The sequence below is a fragment of the Leptomonas pyrrhocoris genome (genome assembly GCF_001293395.1).
Source record: "Leptomonas pyrrhocoris isolate H10 chromosome Unknown, whole genome shotgun sequence".
In the NCBI taxonomy this organism is placed as follows: domain Eukaryota; phylum Euglenozoa; class Kinetoplastea; order Trypanosomatida; family Trypanosomatidae; genus Leptomonas; species Leptomonas pyrrhocoris.
In genome coordinates this window covers 1,102,560-1,121,684 of record NW_015438361.1, presented here as the reverse complement: position 1 = coordinate 1,121,684, position 19,125 = coordinate 1,102,560, and the positions used below count along the sequence as shown (strand labels likewise).

General features: G+C 57.9%; 4 protein-coding genes across 5 annotated transcripts; all 4 read right to left on the bottom strand.

The window, feature by feature from the left end:
• Positions 1-460: 460 nt before the first annotated feature.
• Positions 461-8,409, bottom strand: ABB37_03484 (putative mitochondrial hypothetical protein; the record flags this gene model as incomplete). Its single annotated transcript, XM_015800841.1, has 1 exon — positions 461-8,409. The coding sequence occupies exon 1, from the start codon at positions 7,475-7,477 to the stop codon at positions 461-463; it is 7,017 nt and encodes a 2,338-aa protein (XP_015660848.1). The 5' UTR covers positions 7,478-8,409.
• A 520-nt stretch (positions 8,410-8,929) lies between these two features.
• Positions 8,930-12,472, bottom strand: ABB37_03483 (putative aminophospholipid translocase; the record flags this gene model as incomplete). The annotated part of the gene is made up of 1 exon (XM_015800840.1): positions 8,930-12,472. The coding sequence occupies one exon, from the start codon at positions 12,470-12,472 to the stop codon at positions 8,930-8,932; it is 3,543 nt and encodes a 1,180-aa protein (XP_015660847.1).
• A 621-nt stretch (positions 12,473-13,093) lies between these two features.
• ABB37_03482 (hypothetical protein) lies at positions 13,094-13,812 on the bottom strand (the record flags this gene model as incomplete). Of its 2 annotated transcripts, none has more annotated exons than XM_015800838.1 (1): positions 13,094-13,812. In XM_015800838.1, exon 1 carries the CDS (start codon positions 13,703-13,705, stop codon positions 13,094-13,096), a length of 612 nt encoding a protein of 203 aa, XP_015660845.1. In that variant the 5' UTR covers positions 13,706-13,812. The 2 variants fall into 2 exon arrangements, with proteins under 2 accessions (XP_015660845.1, XP_015660846.1); XM_015800839.1 differs by having other exon boundaries at positions 13,094-13,803.
• A 427-nt stretch (positions 13,813-14,239) lies between these two features.
• On the bottom strand, positions 14,240-17,518 carry ABB37_03481 (hypothetical protein; the record flags this gene model as incomplete). The annotated part of the gene is made up of 1 exon (XM_015800837.1): positions 14,240-17,518. The coding sequence occupies one exon, from the start codon at positions 17,516-17,518 to the stop codon at positions 14,240-14,242; it is 3,279 nt and encodes a 1,092-aa protein (XP_015660844.1).
• Positions 17,519-19,125: the final 1,607 nt, after the last annotated feature.

Here is a 19,125-nt window from a genome sequence, read left to right as displayed (position 1 = left end):
AAAGAGTCAGTAGCGTTTAGCCAGTGACGTCGCCGTGCGTCCACCTTGCCCACCGGCACCGTTGCCTTTTTTGCTTTCTGCAGCTTTTCCTTACGCTTCAAACCATACACACAAGGAAGAACTCGGGTACGCAACAGGAAAACAACGAACGACAAATAACGCCCCATGCAACTCGCCTTCTCCTTCTCTCTTGCAACACGTGGCGAATGAACTGCTGAGCAAATATATATCGGATTGCAGCGTTGTAGCAAGAAGCAACGGAAGAGGAAATACAACGAAGAAGAAACAATAACTGTGACGACGGTGCAGTTGAATACACACCAACAGGAGAGAAAAAAAGCAAATCCAAAAAGACCAAAGTCCACACGGGATATCATCTCCGGTTGGGGGAGGGGGGGGGTGTTACCAAAACAAAGATGAATTCGCACCTTTCAGACCTCTCTTCCTTTGGGTGCGCTTGTCACTCCAACTCGCCTTCTTCATCGGAGAATTCGTCTTGCGGACTGCTCTCGCCGTCGTCCGCAAAGTTCACCTCCTTGTTCACGTTGGGCGCAATAATCGTCCCCGCTTCACCCCAGAGCATCGTTGGAAACAGCATGGGACTGGGATAAAACGAGGTGTTCATCAAGTCGCTCAATATGCCGCAGATAACCTCTAGCTGCGCGTTGTTTACGGAGTCTTCAGGGTCCGTGAACTTACGGCTCAACCGGCGATCAAACAGCGCCTTGAACTTACGTATTTGCTCCAGCTCACGAAGCGAGACACGAAAGAAAATCCACCCGTCCATCACACACAGACTCAGGTCTTGTATGTAGTCGATCGGCATCTGCCGGTCGCCCATAAACAGAAGCGCCCACAACGACACCATCGTGAGATTTCCGCAGCGCAGCGTCTTCACTTCGTTGTAGCGCTTCAGTTCTCCATACACAAAGAACGGATTAAAGGTGGGCTGACAGTCTGATTTTTGCACCACGCTGTCGCTGGAGACCTGAATGAAATTCTCGAAGTTCATGCGCATGACGGCTCTCCCGGCAAGGAGGGCGATCTTAGGAAAATGGCCCGCCGCAATAATCGCCTTCATGAGTCCCACATCAAGGGCGTTGCGCGAATAGTCGGAGGTATCAATGAACACTTGGTTTACGTGCTGCTTCGAGGCATTCGCCATCCTAATCGCCTTGTAGTTCTCCAGCGGCACGATACCCGAGTCTACGAGCAGAGCGAAAAAGTGATGCTTCAGTCGGGAGCACCGTAACAGATTTGGGACGCTGAGGCAGCGGTTCTTGAGGTCTTCGGCCAGTTGCACCGGTGTCTTGCTCAGCGTTGACGTGGCCCAGAAGTTGTATGCATTCACCGAGGCGAGGCTGTCGGAGAATGTGCCCATGGAGAGGTCTTCGCGATGTAGGCGCACAGCGGTCCGCTCGTCCCTTGAGGAAACAAAAACATCCCCCTCGCTCGTGGCAGCCAACGTCAAGGCAGAGTCGAGACAGTTCAGCGCGACGCCGAGGAGAAGCATCTTGCCTGTTTCAGGCTCCATCGGAAGTTGGGAGAGACGATGGCCGAGGGCAGTGAGCTGCCCTTCCGTTGTCACCGCACCCAACGCCGTCAGCCGCCGCAACGCCGCGCTCACCTCTGACTCTAGTGGCGGCTCAAGGGCACGACTGAGAAACTCTGCGGGGGTGCCGACTCTCAGCGCGAGGACGGTCAAGCACAGCTGGTCCAGGGCAGTGCGGAGCATCTCAGGAGTTTGGTAGTGGTGCAGACGCTCAAAGTGCTCACGGGAGTAGAGGCGAATACACACACCCGGCCGAGTGCGTCCGACGCGTCCGCGGCGCTGCACGCAATTGGCGCGGCTCGCCCAAACTTCCAACAGCTGCGAAAAGCGGTCCTGCGCCCGCACGTTATCGTCGACAACTTTGGTGACCCTGCTGTTGTCTGTAACGTGGCAGTAATCGTAACCCGTGTCTTTCGCGCGTGGGATGACCACCCTAGTCCTCGTCGCAAAGCTCTTTTCTTTGACGCGCCCGCAGTCGATCACGACGGCCACGTCGTCGATCGTGACGCCGCTCTCCGCAATATTGGTGGATAGAATCACCTTCGTCTTCCCCGGCGGGGCCGGAAGAAAGCAGCGCAGTTGCGCTTCCTGCCCCAGGGCGGAGTGCAGCGGTAAGATGTAAAAGGCGGGGTTACGCTCCAGTAGCTGCTGCATCAGCTTGATCTCTGTCCACCCGGGTAGGAAGACGAGGATGGATGAGTCGGACAGATCGATCATACGGGTTGCCTGCTCGACGGCAAATCGCACAGTCTGGAAGTCAAGCGGCGAGGTCACCTCCAAGACGTCGTAGCACAGGGGAGAGCTGCAATCCACGAACAGGCCGCGACCCGCCTCCGCCGCAGTCTGCGCCGCGGTAAGCGAGCTCGGCGGGAGTTGAGGCAGCTCCAGTCGCTCGCTGCTACTTTCACTCGAGGAGGCTGTCGCCTCCACTTCCATGAGAAGAGGCGTCATGCGCTGGTGCTCCCGTGCGAAGGGGACAAGATCCTCCACGAAGAGCTCCTTTACGGGGAACGCGTAGCCGTACACCTGGATCAGTGGTGCATCGTTGAAGTAGCGCTGGAACTCGCTGGCCTGCAACGTGGCACTCATGAGGATGAGGCGCAGGTCAGGCCGCTGCGCGACCAGGTCACGCAAGAGCACCAACAGAAAGTCCGTGAACAGGTCGCGCTCGTGGATCTCGTCGATGATGATGTGCGTGTACTCCGGCAACGTCGGCATGGCACGCAGCAGGCGAAGCAACACGCCTGGTGTGACGAAAGTGATGTGCTGACCGGGGTGACTGTCGAAGCGGATGATGTACCCTGTTGACTGACCAATCGTTTCCAGACGTTCCTCGGCGACGCGTCTGGCGATCGACAGTGCGCTCAAACGTCGTGGCTGCGTCACGAGAACGTGACAGCTCCCACCGCGGCCTTCCTGCGTCACGGCATCCAGAATGTACTGTGGGATCTGCGTTGTCTTGCCGCAGCCGGTGGTACCGCAGATGATGACAACAGAGTTGCTGCGAACACACTGCAGAATTTCGGCTTGATGCTCGGCGATGCTCAGCCTGGCGCGCTTCAGCGCGTACTTCTCCAAGTACACAGGGTTGGTGATGCGCTGCTGCAGCCGCTCCAGCAGCGAGGCGGACTCCGCTGCTATGAGGGCCGCCTTCTCGCTCTCCTCCGGCTCTCGCTGCACCTCCGACCCGTGCCGCTCCTGCAGCTCCAGCATGTAGCTCTGCCGCAGCTTCCACCGCTTGTCGAAAGCCTCATCTAATTTCTGCGTGTCCAAGGCGCCCGTCTCGCTCTCGGTTTGGAGTAGATCTTTTTGATTTCGCAGACACGCCTGTATGCGCTCGCTTACCGAGACGGGAACCTTCAGCGATGGAACGTCCTCTACCCGCAACAACGAGTTTGACTGCAGTATCTCTGTCAACTTGCGCATCACCGGAACGTCCTTCACTAAGGCATCGTAGAGTTTGTCGTAAGCGGCGCTTTGGTTGTCGTTGGGACCAAAGCCATCCCCCCGCGCCGACCATTCGTGGCCGTCCTCGTCGGTGAGGGAGACGGACGTCGCATAGGTTGCCCCGGTCCGCACGCGTCGCACCTTCGCGTCCTCGTCGCTGGCGCTCTCCACCTTCACCTCCAGCTTCAGCTCAGACGACGACATGACCGGCGCCACCTCGCTTGCCTCCTCGTGCCTCGGCATCAGCCGCACCAGTGACCTTTCCACCGGCTTCGACACACCGCAGCACAACGCGTACAGCTCCACCGCGCGTCGCTTGCCGTCCTCGCTGAGAGCGGTTTCGTTCGCCTTCGACCTGGCGACATCGCGGGCAAATAACCTATGCATTCGGAAGCGGAAGCGCCTCGCTCGCATGTTGTCCACTCGTTGCGCCTCTGAGGTGATACTGGGCAGAGTGCTGAAGGCGTCCAGGTTGAAGTCGTCCAGGTCCTCGCTCGGGCTGCCGCGCTCATCGTCTATGAGCTTGTTCAGGTTCAACACCAGCAACATCTTCGCGGCGCTGTACGTATCCTCGTAATTGGGGTCGATGCGGCGCAGAATGGCCAGCGCGTGCATGGCACCACGCAGATGAGCTCCGAACTTCGTTTGCCCGACCCCACTTGCTACCACATACTCGAAACCAGGTATGGGGATGGTAGCATAGTATACGCGTTGGTGCGGTTCGCCCGCCATGCGCACCGTCCACTGTCGCGGTGAGCAGCACTTGCACGCGTTCGCGTACAAAAGAAGCAGAGTGCGACTTTGTCGATCGAGCGGCGCGGCTTCGGCCTCGGCGAGGGCGGCGTCAATCATCGCATCCCCCGTGCGAGGGACGCGGCACGCAGCGAAAAACAGATTGTTCGCCGCGTACTGCGTCGCAGTGATATAGGCGTCGCAGGCGGTGATGTACTTCTCCCACAGCTGCTCCGACGCAGCCTCTGCGGGCGTCAGCGGCACTGGGCGACTCACGTTGAAGCGTCGCGTATTTGTTTGCAGACGCAGCGGTTTGATCGGGAGGCTGTCCGCGGCCGGCAGCGGCGTCGACGGGTCGCAGGTGAGTTTCGGCGCGTGTCGGCCTTTCTTCTCCGCCTCCGCCGCATGATAGGCCTGCAACTGCGGCAGGTTCGGAAAGATTGGAATATCGACGGCGTCGAGGAGACGCTCCGCGTGCATCCACGAGAGCGCCTCTGCGTCCTTGCGAGTGCTGGCGGCTCCCTTCACCGCGTACGAAACGCTCCCTTGTGCCACCGCCCCCTCTACTGTTTCTTGGCGCAGCCGCGCGGGCAGGGGCAGGTCCCACGCGACCACGTGCGTCAGCACACCGCGGCCCATGAAGGTGGTGTTGGTCATCGCACCAGCGGTAAGTCGCTCATGGCGCAAAAAGTACTGCACCCGGGTGCGCGCCACAGGGTCGATATCCAGCTCCTCCACGTAGTCGTACTGCTTCGTATCATCTTCTATTTCCGTCTCGCCCAGCGATTTCTTCTCGCGCTCCGCCGTTACTTCCGTCTTTGATGTCTTGGGGGTTTCGTCGATGGGGCGTTGAGCGGCAAAGCCAGCGCCTTTCTTCGTCTTTTTCCGCTCCCAGTGAAGAGAGCCGACGTGCTCGCGGCGTAGTGGCGGCGGTGACGGCGTAGTCGGTGGCTTCTCCTGACCCGGCCCTGATGGAGCCCAGCGCCCCCACTGCGCACAGGCCTCGGCGTGCCGCAGCTGCTTCACCGCGTCGCTGAACATGCACACACCCAGCGCGTCCAGAAGCAGCTCCGCATGCATGCAGGCGGCGTGCTCGGCGTCGGCGATGGTGTCCGCCTCGCCCAGCGCCAGCCGCGGCTCGCCGCACGCAGACGGCAAAGGCAGCTTCAACGCACATCGGTGACGTGGGCGGCCCTCCGTGTCGTTCTCATCGAGGGCCTGCTTGGTGAGCACGTCATCGAGGCGCCGGCCCACCGTGGACAGGTACTCGATGATGCGCGACTTGGCCTGTTTGTCGAGCTTGCGCGGGGACACAATCGCGTACTCGGCCACGGCGGATGCTTGCTGCGCTCCTGGAGAAATCATAAGGTAGCCATCCGGGCTGTCCGCCGTCAAGTTCCACAGTTCGGGGTCGATGGCGGACCGCAGCCCTGAAAGACGTGCCTCGCACTCCGCTGCCTCTTCCTGCGGAGTTCGTGGAAGGGAAGACGGCGCGGCTTGTGCAGACGGGGTGGACTCCGCATTTCCTTGTGCACAATCCGTTGCGAAGGAAGGAGCTGCAGACCCAGGTGAGGGCTGGGCACGCTTCGCCACGCGACGACGAGCCGTGGGCGCCACCCCAGCGCTGGAGTGGGAAGAAGACGTCGGAGAGGTAGGCAGCGCCGCCTTTGAGGCCGCAGCAAGTGGGCCCACATCGACACTGATGACTGAGGTAAATGTCTTCGCACTGCACCGACGCGCCGGCGGGCTCGGCGTGGCGACGTCGCTGACGGTGGCGGGGACATCGGGGATGCGCTCCCGCCGGGCCGCCTTCCATGCAGCATCCGTACGCACCGCCAAGTCACTCTCTCCCACCGTGACGGGGATGTTCAGCATGCAGAGCACGTCAAGGGCGTGCATTGCGGCCAGGGTGTCGGCATCGCGCGCGTTGGAGGCAATCCCCACTCCGCCGCGGATGCCGTACGACTCCGGCAGCGGAAGCAGCACGGTTGACTTGACGCGCCCTGCCACGGAGGTCTGCAAGAAGGCGGCGGTAGCACGCGGGGCATGGTGTGCTTCTAAAAAACGCGAAAGCACAGCGACGGCGGTCGATTCACCAACGCTGGTCTCAACGAAAGTGCCCGTCTGCTCCGTGATGATGTCGTGCAGGTGGAAGTACTCCTCCTCTGCCGATCGCATCGACGTGCGCTGCCCCGTTGGACCGGAGACGACGAGTTGCTTCAGCGGATCTGGCAGATGCATGTGGGACGGATTCTTCGGCTTTGCCCCGGCAATCGGCGCCGGCCGGCCGAACGACCAAGCAGCTGCACTGTGCAAACACTGCTTCGCCGGATCATCAAATAGAGGAATGTGCAGCGTGTCAAGCAGTAGCTCCGCATGCATGCATGCCAGCAGCACCGCCGTCGCGCGGTCCACTGCCTTGCCAGAAGCCATTATTGGTGTGGCCAGTGTCGTCAGTTCTGGCGGCAGCGCCAGCTGCGCGACCATGAACTCTGATCCACCCTCCGCGACACTACTGGCCGTCAAGGTACGCACCCTCTCCACACTCAGCTGTTGTGCAAAGCTGGGACATCCAGACGGCGCACCGCCAAATCGTGCCTCAATGCGCACGCGAGAATTTGGATCCAGCATGCACGGTGAGAGCAACGTGTGGTCGGGGCAGAGAAAGCGCGTCGCCGCCGCGGAGGTGTCCACCAACTGCCACTTCCCGCCTTCGGTTTCCTCGTCCGTGAGAACGCGGCGAAGAGGCAGCGGCCACTGCTCCCTGCGCTCCTGCGCGGACGGTCCGCTGCTGCGATCGTCCGGCGTAGAGGCGTAGCGTCCGGCCTGACGGGCCATCTCCGCGTGTTTGCGCTGCTTCGAGGGCAGACTGTAGAGGTGGTAGCCGAGCAGGTCGGCCATGCGTTCGGCGTGCATCGCTGCGAGCAGCTCCGCGTCCTTCGCCGTGTTGGCCACCCCGTGTGCCCACAGACACTTCGCGCCCGGCGTGTCGTCGCTGTCGCAGCCGAGAAAGCGGGCGCCGGCGGGGGTGACGGGGAGGCACAGGCGCGCGTGAAACGCACCGCCAAGCAGCTCCTCCGTCACAAACGCAGCGTCAGCGGAGCCGTTGGAACCATTGGAGCCGACATCGCCGGACAAGTCCTCAATGTGGTGACGGCGAACAAAACCGAGCATCCGAGGTCGCGCGAACGGATCGACGTGCTCGACATCGACGAAGGCGGACGGCAACGAGCGGGACTGCGTCATGCTCCACGCCAGAGACGATTCGAACGAGACTGTTTCGCCCTGATCGGTGTTGCCACGTTGTTTTGCGTCGGTCGACGCGGTCGCTGCGGTGTCCATAAAGGCGATCTCAGCTGGGTTGATGACCTCGTACGTCCCGCTGGACGTGCTGAAGCGGCTGAGCGATGTTGTGTGAGCTGAGGTACGATGGATGCCTACCACTACCGCAGAGAGCAAAGAAGACTGAGCCGTTTGTCTCAAAAGAGCATTGGAGAAGGATTGCGTCGCAGACGGCCACATCACGCGAAGGTACCGTCGACGCGGTGCATGAGAAGGAACGCAGCAGAGGTAGAGCGCTGCCTGATTCGATTCCGCAGTCGACGCCAGCGCTGCAGGTCTATGCGCAAAAGACCTCATGCTAGACGTGTTTTCGTGTAGTGCTGAACAGGAGAAAGAACAGCGTGGTGATAGAGGAAGAAGGAAAAAACGCAGCTCTCTCTACTCAACGTTTTTTTCCTTTGAGTGTTGTTGTTTGCTGTGTTCCTTTGGTGATAACCGGGGATGCTGCGGCGTGGGTTTGATGAATGGTTTTCCTACAGTTGGGTGCAGCCTTTTTTTAATTTGGAAGCAAAAAAGAAAATGCTCTGCAGCCTACAAAACGATACAGCTGTATTTCTGTGAAGATAGTTTATGCACCTGACTGTAACTGGCCCGCAGCGAGTGTTTTGTATCCCCAACAACGGCAGCGCCAACGCCACCAGTTATTTCCACCGCTTCTTTAAGTTCCGTTGAATTATCTTAACAATAGAAGGAGAGAGGGGAGGGTCTTTTCTTTCCTTTTAATGTATTTTATTCGAGCAAGTGCAGGTGCTACCCCTCGATTTCTGCTCAGCACTTGAACGCGCTGCACGACTTTGTCTTCTCTTTTACGTTCGGTGGGGACTGCCCACAAATCTACCAAAAAAAAAAGAAGACGATAAGAAAAGTGGTGAGAGGATTGGAAAAGCGCAGGGGCATTCGATCCTTTCTTTTGGTTTGTTGTTGGTGGCCGCAAAGAGCGCCGGGTGGGAGAGGAACATCGCAGCAACGCACCAGCCGCTTTAGAGCGCGACCGTTGTCTCCGCACGCAATTATTATCACTCTGTGGTGATGGCGGTCGCGAAGAAGAGCGCTTCCCTTTCGAGGTGTATATAGGTCCAAATGTGTGAAGAGAAGCGTTAGAGATGCCGTGATTTGAGCAAGCAAACAAACAAACCAAAAATAGAACACGCGCAGGTGCCTTCGGCGCGCTCAACGAGATGTGCTACTTCTTCTCTTTACTGCACTACGCAACATCCCTGACACAAGCACACGCAAAGGGAAAACAAAAACACGAGACTACAAGCGAAGAGTCCACGACCGAAAGAGTTCATCGGAGTCGAACGAGGGTTGCTGAAAACGCGGCATGCCCCTCTTCGTGTCCGCCGAAACGCGCTCTCATCGACGACCAAAGAAAGACACGGCGACGCGGGGGTTGAACAGGATGAACTTACCAATGAGCTGAAACACCATCAGCGGACCTATGCTCGCGAGACATATCACCGCCACACGCCACCAGCAGCTCCACGAAAAGAAGAAGTCCCGATCGAAGGTGTCGGGCAGCACGAGGGCGGCGAGGAAAAACACCAACAACGAGAACACCTCGGCGCCGAGGAAGAGGAAGAAGCGGCGACGACGCTCGCGCCAGAGAATGCCTAGGTGCACTGTTGCCCCGATGATGACGAGCTCCGTGATCAAGAGAGACGTGTAGGCGATGGTGACGATCTGAAACATCTCGTCGCTGAAGAGCTGCAGCGCGACGAGCATCATGACGCCACCTTGAAAAAACGATGCCCACACCCACTGCAAAAAAGTGCGGACATTCATGGAGCGCGATTTGAGCAGATCCTTGTACAGAAACGGGTACTCGTGCACGTCGGATTCCTTGAAGTCCTCATCCAGCACGAGGGCAAAGGCGGGCGCCATGGTGAACACGGTCGAGTAGCCCATCAGCAGGTATCCGTTGAAGACGGACATGGTGGTGCCGGCAAACAGTACAGAGAAGACGGTCTGCACAATCGAGTACACAATGCCGCGGTGCATGATGAACTGACTGAGGCGGCAGGTGCGGCGGTAGGAGTTGCGTCCATGCCACATGATGAGCCGCAGACAGTGCGAAAACTTCGTGATCGAGAAGTCGGCCGCCATGCTGGCCTGCTTGCCCTCCACGCCTTCAATGCCGATGCCAACGTTTGCCGCCTGAATCATTGAAACATCGTTGCCGCCGTCGCCGATGGCCGCCACGCGTACTTGGCGATCGCAGTCGCGCATCATCTTCACTGCGGCCGCCTTCTGCGTCGGCGAGCACCGCGCAACGATCACCGAGTACGCCGTCCGGGCCACCTCAGCAAAGAACGGGGCGTAGGTGAGGCAGTAGGCCAGGGCGTTGCCATCCAGCACGAGGACCCACCGTGGCACCACCCCGCCCCCCGTCACGCCCCAGCGGAACTCCTCGCGCAGCTCGTGCAGACGTCGGCCGATGTCAGGCGGCGACATCCCGCACAAGTACTCGACGCGGCAGTGCCGTGGGATGAGTCGAGTGGAGCGGCCGATCGTCGTGGCAGTCTCCACCTTGTCGCCGGTGAGCATCCACACTTTGATGCCGCACATGCCCAGTGACTCCAGGCAGACAGCGACGTCGTCCTGCAGCTCGTCCTCCACCCCGGTAACCCCGACAAGCGTCATGTCCGTTTCTATCAGGCGCATCGACGACTCGATCGCGTCAGTGCGGCCCTCGCCGAGAACGCCCATGGCGGCCTCGTACTCGTGCAAAAAGCGAGCCAGCAGCTCTTCACTCAGCACGCGACTCGCAAAGACCAGCGTGCGCAGACCCATCTGCGCCAGCTCCTGGCAGCACTCCTCCAGCCACTCAGACTGCCGCACGACAGAGGCCATCTTCATATCAGCACCCTTCATGTAGAACTTGATGCTCTCCTGCCCACCTCCGTTGTTGTTGGTGCTGCTGTTCCGCTCGCGTAGAATGATTCCCATGCACTTGCGCTCCGACGAGAAGGGAAACATTTTGACGATTGCGCAGGTGTGCAGCTGGGCCGCCGCACCCACCGTAAACGCCATGCTGGTGAGGTCGCGGTGGGTGAGAACGACCCCGAGAGAACAGCAGAACTTGACGAGGGCGACTTCATCTGGCGACGACGCTTGATAGTCCAATGGGGCGTCGTTCATCACCCGCGGCGGCGGAGGGGAGGACAATGACGTGGTGGTGGCAGGTGCGCCGTCGATGTCGCCGGCCAGATCCACAAACTCCTCCTCCAGCACGGGACTCACGTTGTGGCACAGAACGATCGTTTTAATCAGCTCCCCCACGGTCTGCACGTCGCGAGCCCACTGCTTCGCATTGGTGCCACCGCCAAACCGATTCGAGCCGTAGGCAGCGGCACCCGCCGTCGGAGGTGAAGGGGGCGGGTGACGGCCGTCGTTGTTCTCTGCCGCGGTCGCGCCAAAGAATTCCTGCGCTGCGAAGGACAGGCGGTCTGTGTCGCGGTCCGATAGCACCGTGTCGGGTCCCACCTGCATGACGCGGAACTCCATCTTGTTCTTTGTCAAGGTGCCGGTCTTGTCGGAGAAGAGGTAACGCAGCCGTCCCAGCTCCTCGGGCAGGTCGGTGTTGCGTGCCACCGTGCCGGGGATTTTGTCGTCGTGGGACATGTCGTAGGAGTACCACAGCCGACCCACATCGACGTTTACGCGCATCGAAATGGGAATAATCGCAGAGAGCAGAATAAAGAAGCGAATAAACATCACGGGCGCATCACCGCGGAACTCCTGCTGCGCCACCAGCAAAAGGGAGAGGAGCAGCAGCAAGGAGAAGCACAACACAGCAAGCCAGTTGAGCTCGCTTTCGATAAGGCCGGACTTGTTGCGAGGATTTGTGGAGTTCAGCGCGCTGCGTGTTTCGCGGCCGGTGTAGACCACCGCGGCCACTACGGTGCCCGTGGCCACCACACAGGAGGTCCAGAGCACATTCTCCATCGTCATGGACTCCGTCTGCCCATTCGCGGTGTCTAACGTGCCGGCAAAACTGTAGATGTCCTTGAGGGGTACGTCACAGCTGAGGTTGAACCGCAGCCGGCTTAGCAGCGCGTAGGACAGGCCTCTCGTGGTGCGCAGAGGATACCGCAGCTTCCAGTCCGTCTCACCATCCAGCTGATCGGTTCGGATGAATGTGGTGCCCGTCTTCTCCGACGTGTGGAGAACGACGCAGTCGGCCGGGACACGTTGATCATGGTGCAAGAGGAGAAGGTCTCCGACGTGGATGTCGGCCGACTTCACCGGCAAGATTTCGCCTCCACGGGTGAGCTTTTCGTACACCTCCACGTTTGCGACGTGATCGCGGCGAAAACGCTTCCACTCATCCAGTGCGTCCTTCAGCAGCGACAGGCACACAACCATCACGAGCGGGGAGAAGTACGTGAAGAGGAAGCCAACTTTGAGCACCGTGATGAACTGCGAGAACGCGAGAAAGAGGTAGAACAAATTAAACACACTTTGGAACTGGTGCACGAGCGCCAGCGGAAGAAACGTGAAGAGGGTGTAGCGGCGGTTGTTCACAGCGTTGCCGGGGTAGCCGACGGGGGCCCACTCGCCGGGGAGGTACCCAAACGGCAGCTGACGCGTTTCGGTGGACGGGGGAATCGGCAGGTGCAGCAACTCACGCATCCAACGCCGAAAGCTGCGCTTCTTCAGGGGCGGAATGGCGAGCACCAGCGACATACCGGAGCTCGTCGCGAAGGCCGGCGCGCTCACCACGACGTCTGATCGACCGCCCAGGTCCTGCCCTGTGAGGGATGTATGGATGCCGCTCGACGAGACGGACGGGTTCCCCTCGTTGCTCCGCGCTGCATCGTTGTCGCTGCTGCTCAGGGCATTGTAACGGATGCGGCGCATCTCACTACTAAGAGTACGACGTCGCCGTCCGCGCATAAGGCACAAGCGGGAAGAAATCAAACTATCGGACTCAAACACACTCACATACCAAAAAAAAGGTGTATTTGAAGCGCAGAATAACACGAGCAAGGAAAAGAGAGGAGAGAACCAAGGAAGAAGTGCCGCGTTGGGAAGCAAGTCTTGGGTTGTTTCTTATGTTGTCGAACTAGAGTATGTCAAATGCAGCTTGAAACCAATTTGATTGATGGGAGCGATGCAGCAAAATATGATGTGGCGCACGCTCTTTCCGTTCTATGTCTAACTAATACTGTGTAGAGCAACACTTCCTTGCTCGAGGTTTGAGAGTAAAGAGGAATTAAAAAGAGAAGGGACAGGGAGGGATAGTGAAAAGCACACTCATAGGGAAAAGCAAAGGAGGGTGAGCTGCGTGCATTAACTTCCACTGCCGCACGCATCACCGTTCCGATCGGAGGGACAATGCCGATATTCATAAGCTGCTTTTTGACATATTCTTCTGTTTTTCATTATTATGATTTACTCGGTGCGGCATTCTTTCACAACAGCACCGCCAGAAAGAAGGACAAAAACGAAGAGCGCTGGAAAACGATACGGCTTCGTTTTCAAGTGCGCGTACTGACACGCAGTTGCGCGCTGGCCTCATTCGTCTTCCTCGCCAGCTGCGTCGCCGCCAGTGGCGGTCCACACCTTGTCGTACCCACTAAAGTCCGCCTTGGATGTGGGGTTAATCACCGCCAAGTAGCCCTCCGTCGTCGGGGCGGCAGCCACCACCCACGGCTGCTCCATCACCGTCGCGTTCAGCTCCAACACGAAGCCGTTCACGCAGGCCGGGATGGTGTACTCCGTGCCGTCGGAGAGTGCGATGCCGCACAATTTGGTGTCGTTCTGACACACCAACGCGTTTTTCTTCTTCTTACCCACCACCTGAATGCTCTCCGGTGTGATGGCCGTGCGCCCCTTGAAGAACTCCACCTTGGTCACCGTGGTGGCCGGATCCGCCGCGCACTTCTGCACGAGGACATGCGAGCTGTCAACGCAGAGCACACACATGCCGTTGCTGTGCTGCAGGATTCTGCAGTTGTTGCCAGGCGTTTTCTTCGTGTCGCGGATGCAGTACTGGTGGTAATAGCGCTCGGTGAAGTAATCGAACGACTGGGGCGGTGGGGCCCGCACGTAGGACCAGTCAACGACTGTGCTTGCCGCACCAGTCTCGTCTTGCGGAGGAGACGAAGTGACAAGTGGACCTGCCATCCTTTCCGCTGAAAAAAGAAAAGATGAATAACGATGTATATGCGTGTGTTGATCTGTTGTCGCGAAGAAAGAGTCCTCGTCTGTGTTACGGCGGCGCTGCTGAAACTACAAACACACACACACAAAAGCCAATGCAGAATAAGAGAGAGCTTTGAAGAACTGAAACGCGCGAGACACCAGAATAAAGGTGTCTGAGGCACAGTGGCAAATCCTTTTTCTCTTTACCAGTCGGTTGTGTCAACGTTGATAGAGTGAGGTGCACAAGTGAGCGCGAGAATGGAAAGCAACACAGAGGCGATGCCGCTCAGTCTTGTAGCTTCATTAACGCGATTTCTTTAAAACAAAGGAGGAACTTTTTTCTGACTTGGGGGTTAATCTTATTGCTGTGGCGCCCAAGGAAAAAAACGCACTTACAGTGTGAAGAAGAAGAAAACACAAAATGCAGAGGAGGTCGCGCAATTTCCACAATACCCAACGCGCGCTGCTGCTGCTGCTGCTGCTGAAATCTGCTACAACAGAAAGGGAGTACACACTCTAACCTTGTCGACGCTTGAATGCTGCGCGTTTCTTATTCAGTCCCTCCTGGAACACCTTGCGTAGGTGCACGTTTCGCGGATCGCGCACGTTGGCCTCGACCACCCTGTACCGCATGTTGAATGGCACGCGTCCTCCGCTTCTGTTCGACAGGCGCCGTGCCATCAGGAAGCGGTCCTTGTTGGAAAAACCACGATTCGCCAGCATCTCCCGCTCTAGCATCGACGGACGACGACGCCGGCTCGGCCCGGAAGCTCCACCCTCATCCCCGGTACCCGGTGCAAGACGGCAGCGAGCCGCCGCGTGATCAGCTTCACGGGCCGCTCGCTGCTCGGGGTCCATCGAGTCAAACTCGGCGAACACGGAGCCAAGCGCCGACGCTTCTGCCATCCGCACCCCCACCGGGACAACGTCGAAGGGCGTTTCGTACAGGTCCATGTGCTCATCACGAACCTCCTGCTCCCTTTCTGTGGAGGCAACCGAGGAAGACGAAGCAAACAAAGGGGAAGCTATGGGCTGCGCCGTGGACGCATCGGCTTGAGTGGATGCACCAGCCGCAGAAGGAGGAGACGCAGCGGTGCCGCTGCGCATGGCACCCTTCATCTGCGTCTCCCCCTCCCCCTCTTGCTCTTCCAGTAAAGCCAGCCACGGCGAGTTCATCACCTCGCTCACATCCGAGGAAACACCGTCCTTTTCAGCGTTGGCGCACGCCTGGCTCAGCGGTTGTGCAGCGGAGGCGGCGGAGGGGGAGTCCTGCCCACCTTGTCGCTCCCGCGGCTGCGCAGACCCAATATCTCCAGTGCGTCTCTGGTCCATCGCATCGGCACTGGACGGGTCCTGTGGAGGAAGCGCCGCCGCGATGTCCAGCCGAGGCTCGAAACCCGCCGCCGTACGCCAGCGATCGTCTCGCCATACGGGGTTGTCGTCAACGAGGTCCTTTTCCAAATCCAAGTTCGCCGGCGGCGCCGTGCTCACGATCTCCACCGCGGAGCCGAAGAGGTCGGAGTTTTGCAGCGCCTCCAGCCGCTCCACCAGCTGTGTGTCGTCGGTACAGAGGACCAGTCGTGTCGTGGACTCCTTCAGACAGCTCAGCATCGCGAGTACAAGCAGCAGCTGGTCGTTGTCATCTGTAGACGGTGACAGGTGGAGACTGTCCAGTACTTCTTGCTCGACTTGGTTCGCAACCAGGCACTCCGTGAAGTGCAGCACACGCGCTCGCCGGTGGAGCATGCGGGCTGGGCTTTCTGCTCCGCTTCCGTGTTGTGTGGTGGAGGAAGCGGCGCGGACGGAACTGGCGGTGAGCATCGCAAACAGCGCTCGCAGCCGCTGGGAAGCCAGGAAAGGCTCTGCTCGAATTGACTGTTGCAATGCTGGATCAAAGGATGTGAAGGTGTCCGAGTTTGAGACGGAGGAGGCCAGCTGCGCAAGGGAAAGGTACGGAATCAACACGAGAGATCGAGAGGTGCCACCCACGCTCAAAAACGACTCGGACGTTTCGACAAACGAGGCATCCAACACGTAGATGGTGTCGTAGGGCTGCACGAGGGCCTGAAGCGCCCCTTCACTGAGTGCGATGTCGTCCGCCGCCTCCACAAAGTAATTCTCAAAATGCGGCAGCGTCCCCACGAGACTGATATCAAGTTTCGGCATGTGGTGACTAACCGCGTCGAGCGCTGCCTGCACCGGACCACGCCCAACCCGCGATCGAAAGAACAACCGAGACGCGTGGCGAAGATCATCATCGAGCACCACAAGGTCCTCCGCCGTCGCCAGCGGACCGTGCACCTGCGTGTCCAACAGCAGTTGCTGCAGCGCCTGAGCTCCAAGACGGGCGATGAGGAAAAGGTAAAACTGCACTCTGCTCAGTGCGTTACGGTGGTAGAAGAACTCCGTGTAGTCGAACTTCCAGTACGACTCCACCACCTTGTGGGTGTCATGGTCCGCATCCAGACGAGCTCGCGCGTCGATTTCATCCAGCTGCCGCTGGAAGAGACGACGCTGGTCTTCCGTAGAGTCGCGCACCGCCACGATCACCGCAGCTCGTGTGAGGTCGAGCGGACGCAAGTTGGCGGCCTCCATACCCTCCAACGTGCGGAGCGCCGCAGTCGGCTGCGTCGTGGCCAGCGCCGTGATGAGGTAGTGATAGAGTTCGGGCGGGATGCCGCCGCCCTCCACGAGCCGCCGACGATAGGCGACAGCGCCGGGGTCCGCCGAGCGGCGCCACAGCTCACCCTCGACGGATCGCCTGCGGAGCGCCGGTGTTCGCTCGCCGTTTGTTTTATCCCTTTCCTCCGTCACACGGCGCTCGTACTCCTCGACCAGCGCGACCACATCCGTGACGTTGTGCCGCTCCGCGCTCCGCTCCACCTTCGCAATATAGTTGTCGTGCAGTAGCGAGTCACGAAGACGCGGAGGTGAAGCGGAGGCGTAGAGGACGGAGTTGTCGTCGTGCGTGTACGCACACATATGCACGTGCTGCTCCAGCTGAGGAAAGATACGATGCGGGCTCTCCACAGGCCAGCCAAACGCAGCACAGTTCGCCTCTGCCTCCGCTACGGAAGGCGGAAGCGTGTCCAAAAAACTGCGTAGTAACGCATTGTGTCGCAGACGCGGTTCAAGTGCCTTAAAGGTAGAAAAAAAGCGTCGCAGTGCCTCGACGTCTTTCGCAGAAGTCGGCGCGTAGTGCAAAAACGGCGGCGGTGTTGACGAAGTCTCTGCAGCAGCTGAGCAGCTTCCTCTTTTCCCGCCTTGAGGGTCCTTCTGCACCGTTGCAAAACGGCTGGTGTACAGGTCCATCACCGTCAAGGCCATATCCTCTGCGCGTTCGTCGCTGGGTGTTGTACGCGCCACTTGGAGCAACCAGGTGAGTGTGTCAAGGGCGGCCCAGCCATCTAGCTGGGCCTCCTGCCAGTACTTGAACCAGTCAAAGGCGGACGTGAGGTCTGCCCCGACGGCGCAGAGCCGCATGTATTCGTTTAACGTTTCTCCACCGGCCTTGTGGTGGCGCATTAGAAGTTGAAACATCTCTTGCGTGTACCGGTACGCCTCTTGTTTCGCGGTATGGCTCGGCTGCAGCTCCACAATGGACGTGCACCACGCCAGAAGACGCGCGCAGTGGTGGTCCTGGAGAAGATGGTTGTGCTGGTGCAGAGAGTAGGCCAGGTACCACGGACGAGGCTCTTTATACAGGGCGATGCGCAGCTCCTCCAGGCCACGCGAGGCACTCCATCTTCTAAAAAGATCTCCGTAGTGGGTCCGCTTCTTCAACCCACCCCACATGTTGAACCGGAAAAAAAACAGTCAGCTTTCTTTTCCTGGCAAAACTCTTCGTGGCCTCTTATCGCCCCTTCTCCATTTGTATCCGTTGGTAGTGCGTGCTCACTGCTTGCGACCCTGAGCTGCAAAGAAGAGATGTAATGAAGTAAAGCTGCGTTGATGCTTTCAATGCTTGTGTTGGTGTGTGTTTCAACTTTTCCTTTTTCCTCTTTTACTTCAACGCGCAACATCGTCGAAGGAAGCACCGACGTAAATTCAACGCGAAACACACACACACAAACAAGGAGTCAAGAAGAATAAAATGGCCGTGTCAGCGGAGAAAGAAAAAAAATGCGATCTGTTCTCTCCCCTCCCCCCCCCCCTTCCCCCGACCTCATGAGGCGGTTGTTTGAGAGAGAGAGGAGTGCGTTCCTTTTTGTTGTACTTCGTTGTCATCAGCCGCGTAGAATGCCACTGGCGCATTTGGGTTCGCAAGTGCACAGGATGCAAATAGCAAAGTCACGAGCAACAACACAAGCACGATAGTAGCCAAGAACAGCAGAGTGTCCTGAAACACTGAAAGAGAAAAGTGACAATAATAATATGAAAGCTCACCCAAGATGAAGTCTCCAAAACCGTCGCGGGTGCCTCACTGTCACACATCAGCATCCGTAGGAACGAATTCCCTCGAGCCGCATTTCGAGTTATATTACCGAGATATACTTTTGGTTTTATTTAATACAGTGCTGTGACATGACGAACCAGAAACAACAGCAATACCAACAAATTAACAACCTGTACAGCCACAGAAACACACACACGCGCACGCACGCACGCACACGCCATCGGGAAAGGAGGACACGTCGTCGTTCCTCAAAGCGAAGAATTAAAAAGAGAGGAAGGAAAGAAAGAAAAGAGACATACAAATGGCCATGGAGAGCATTGAAAGGGAGTCGCCACCAAAAGAAAAAGAGAAATAAAAGAAAAATAAAACCGAAATATTTATATAAAGCGTTCTTATTACATTAGCTTAGCGCATAAAGAGTTTGTTTTGTTTTGCAATGGTTTCGTTTTCTGTCTGCTTTCTTTGTAGCGTGCTGTAAGAGCTCTCTCTCTCTCTCTCTCTGCTTGACGCTGTTCTTCTCGGTCTTCAAAGCAACCGCAGATGCACCGTTCACGCGACCACTGATTCGGTTGCATACAGATATGTAGATATATAATGTTTCTCTTTTGACCTTGTGCAAAGCGTTAGTTACTTAAAAAGATACAAAGAAACATATCAGTGATAGTAGTAGTAATAGTAGTGACAACACAAGAAAGAAAAAGACTGATACTAGAATACGACGGAAACCATACAGCGACAGCAACAGCGGAAACTACGTACACGTTACCTTGAAGCAATTTCCCCTTTCCACCGTTCTTTGCTTCGACCTCCGTCTCGTTTTCAAGGGCGCGGAATGCACTGGTGTCTTTTAACAAGGCCGTGAAGAAGGGAGAGAGCGCGATTCAGTAGTGTCTTTGCCGAGTTTGGGCAACGCACAGAGATGCAAGACAAGCAACAACAACAACAAGAGCTTTTCTAAACAAAGCGACCCTAGCGGCAAAAACGGCGCGGGAACCAAAACAACTCG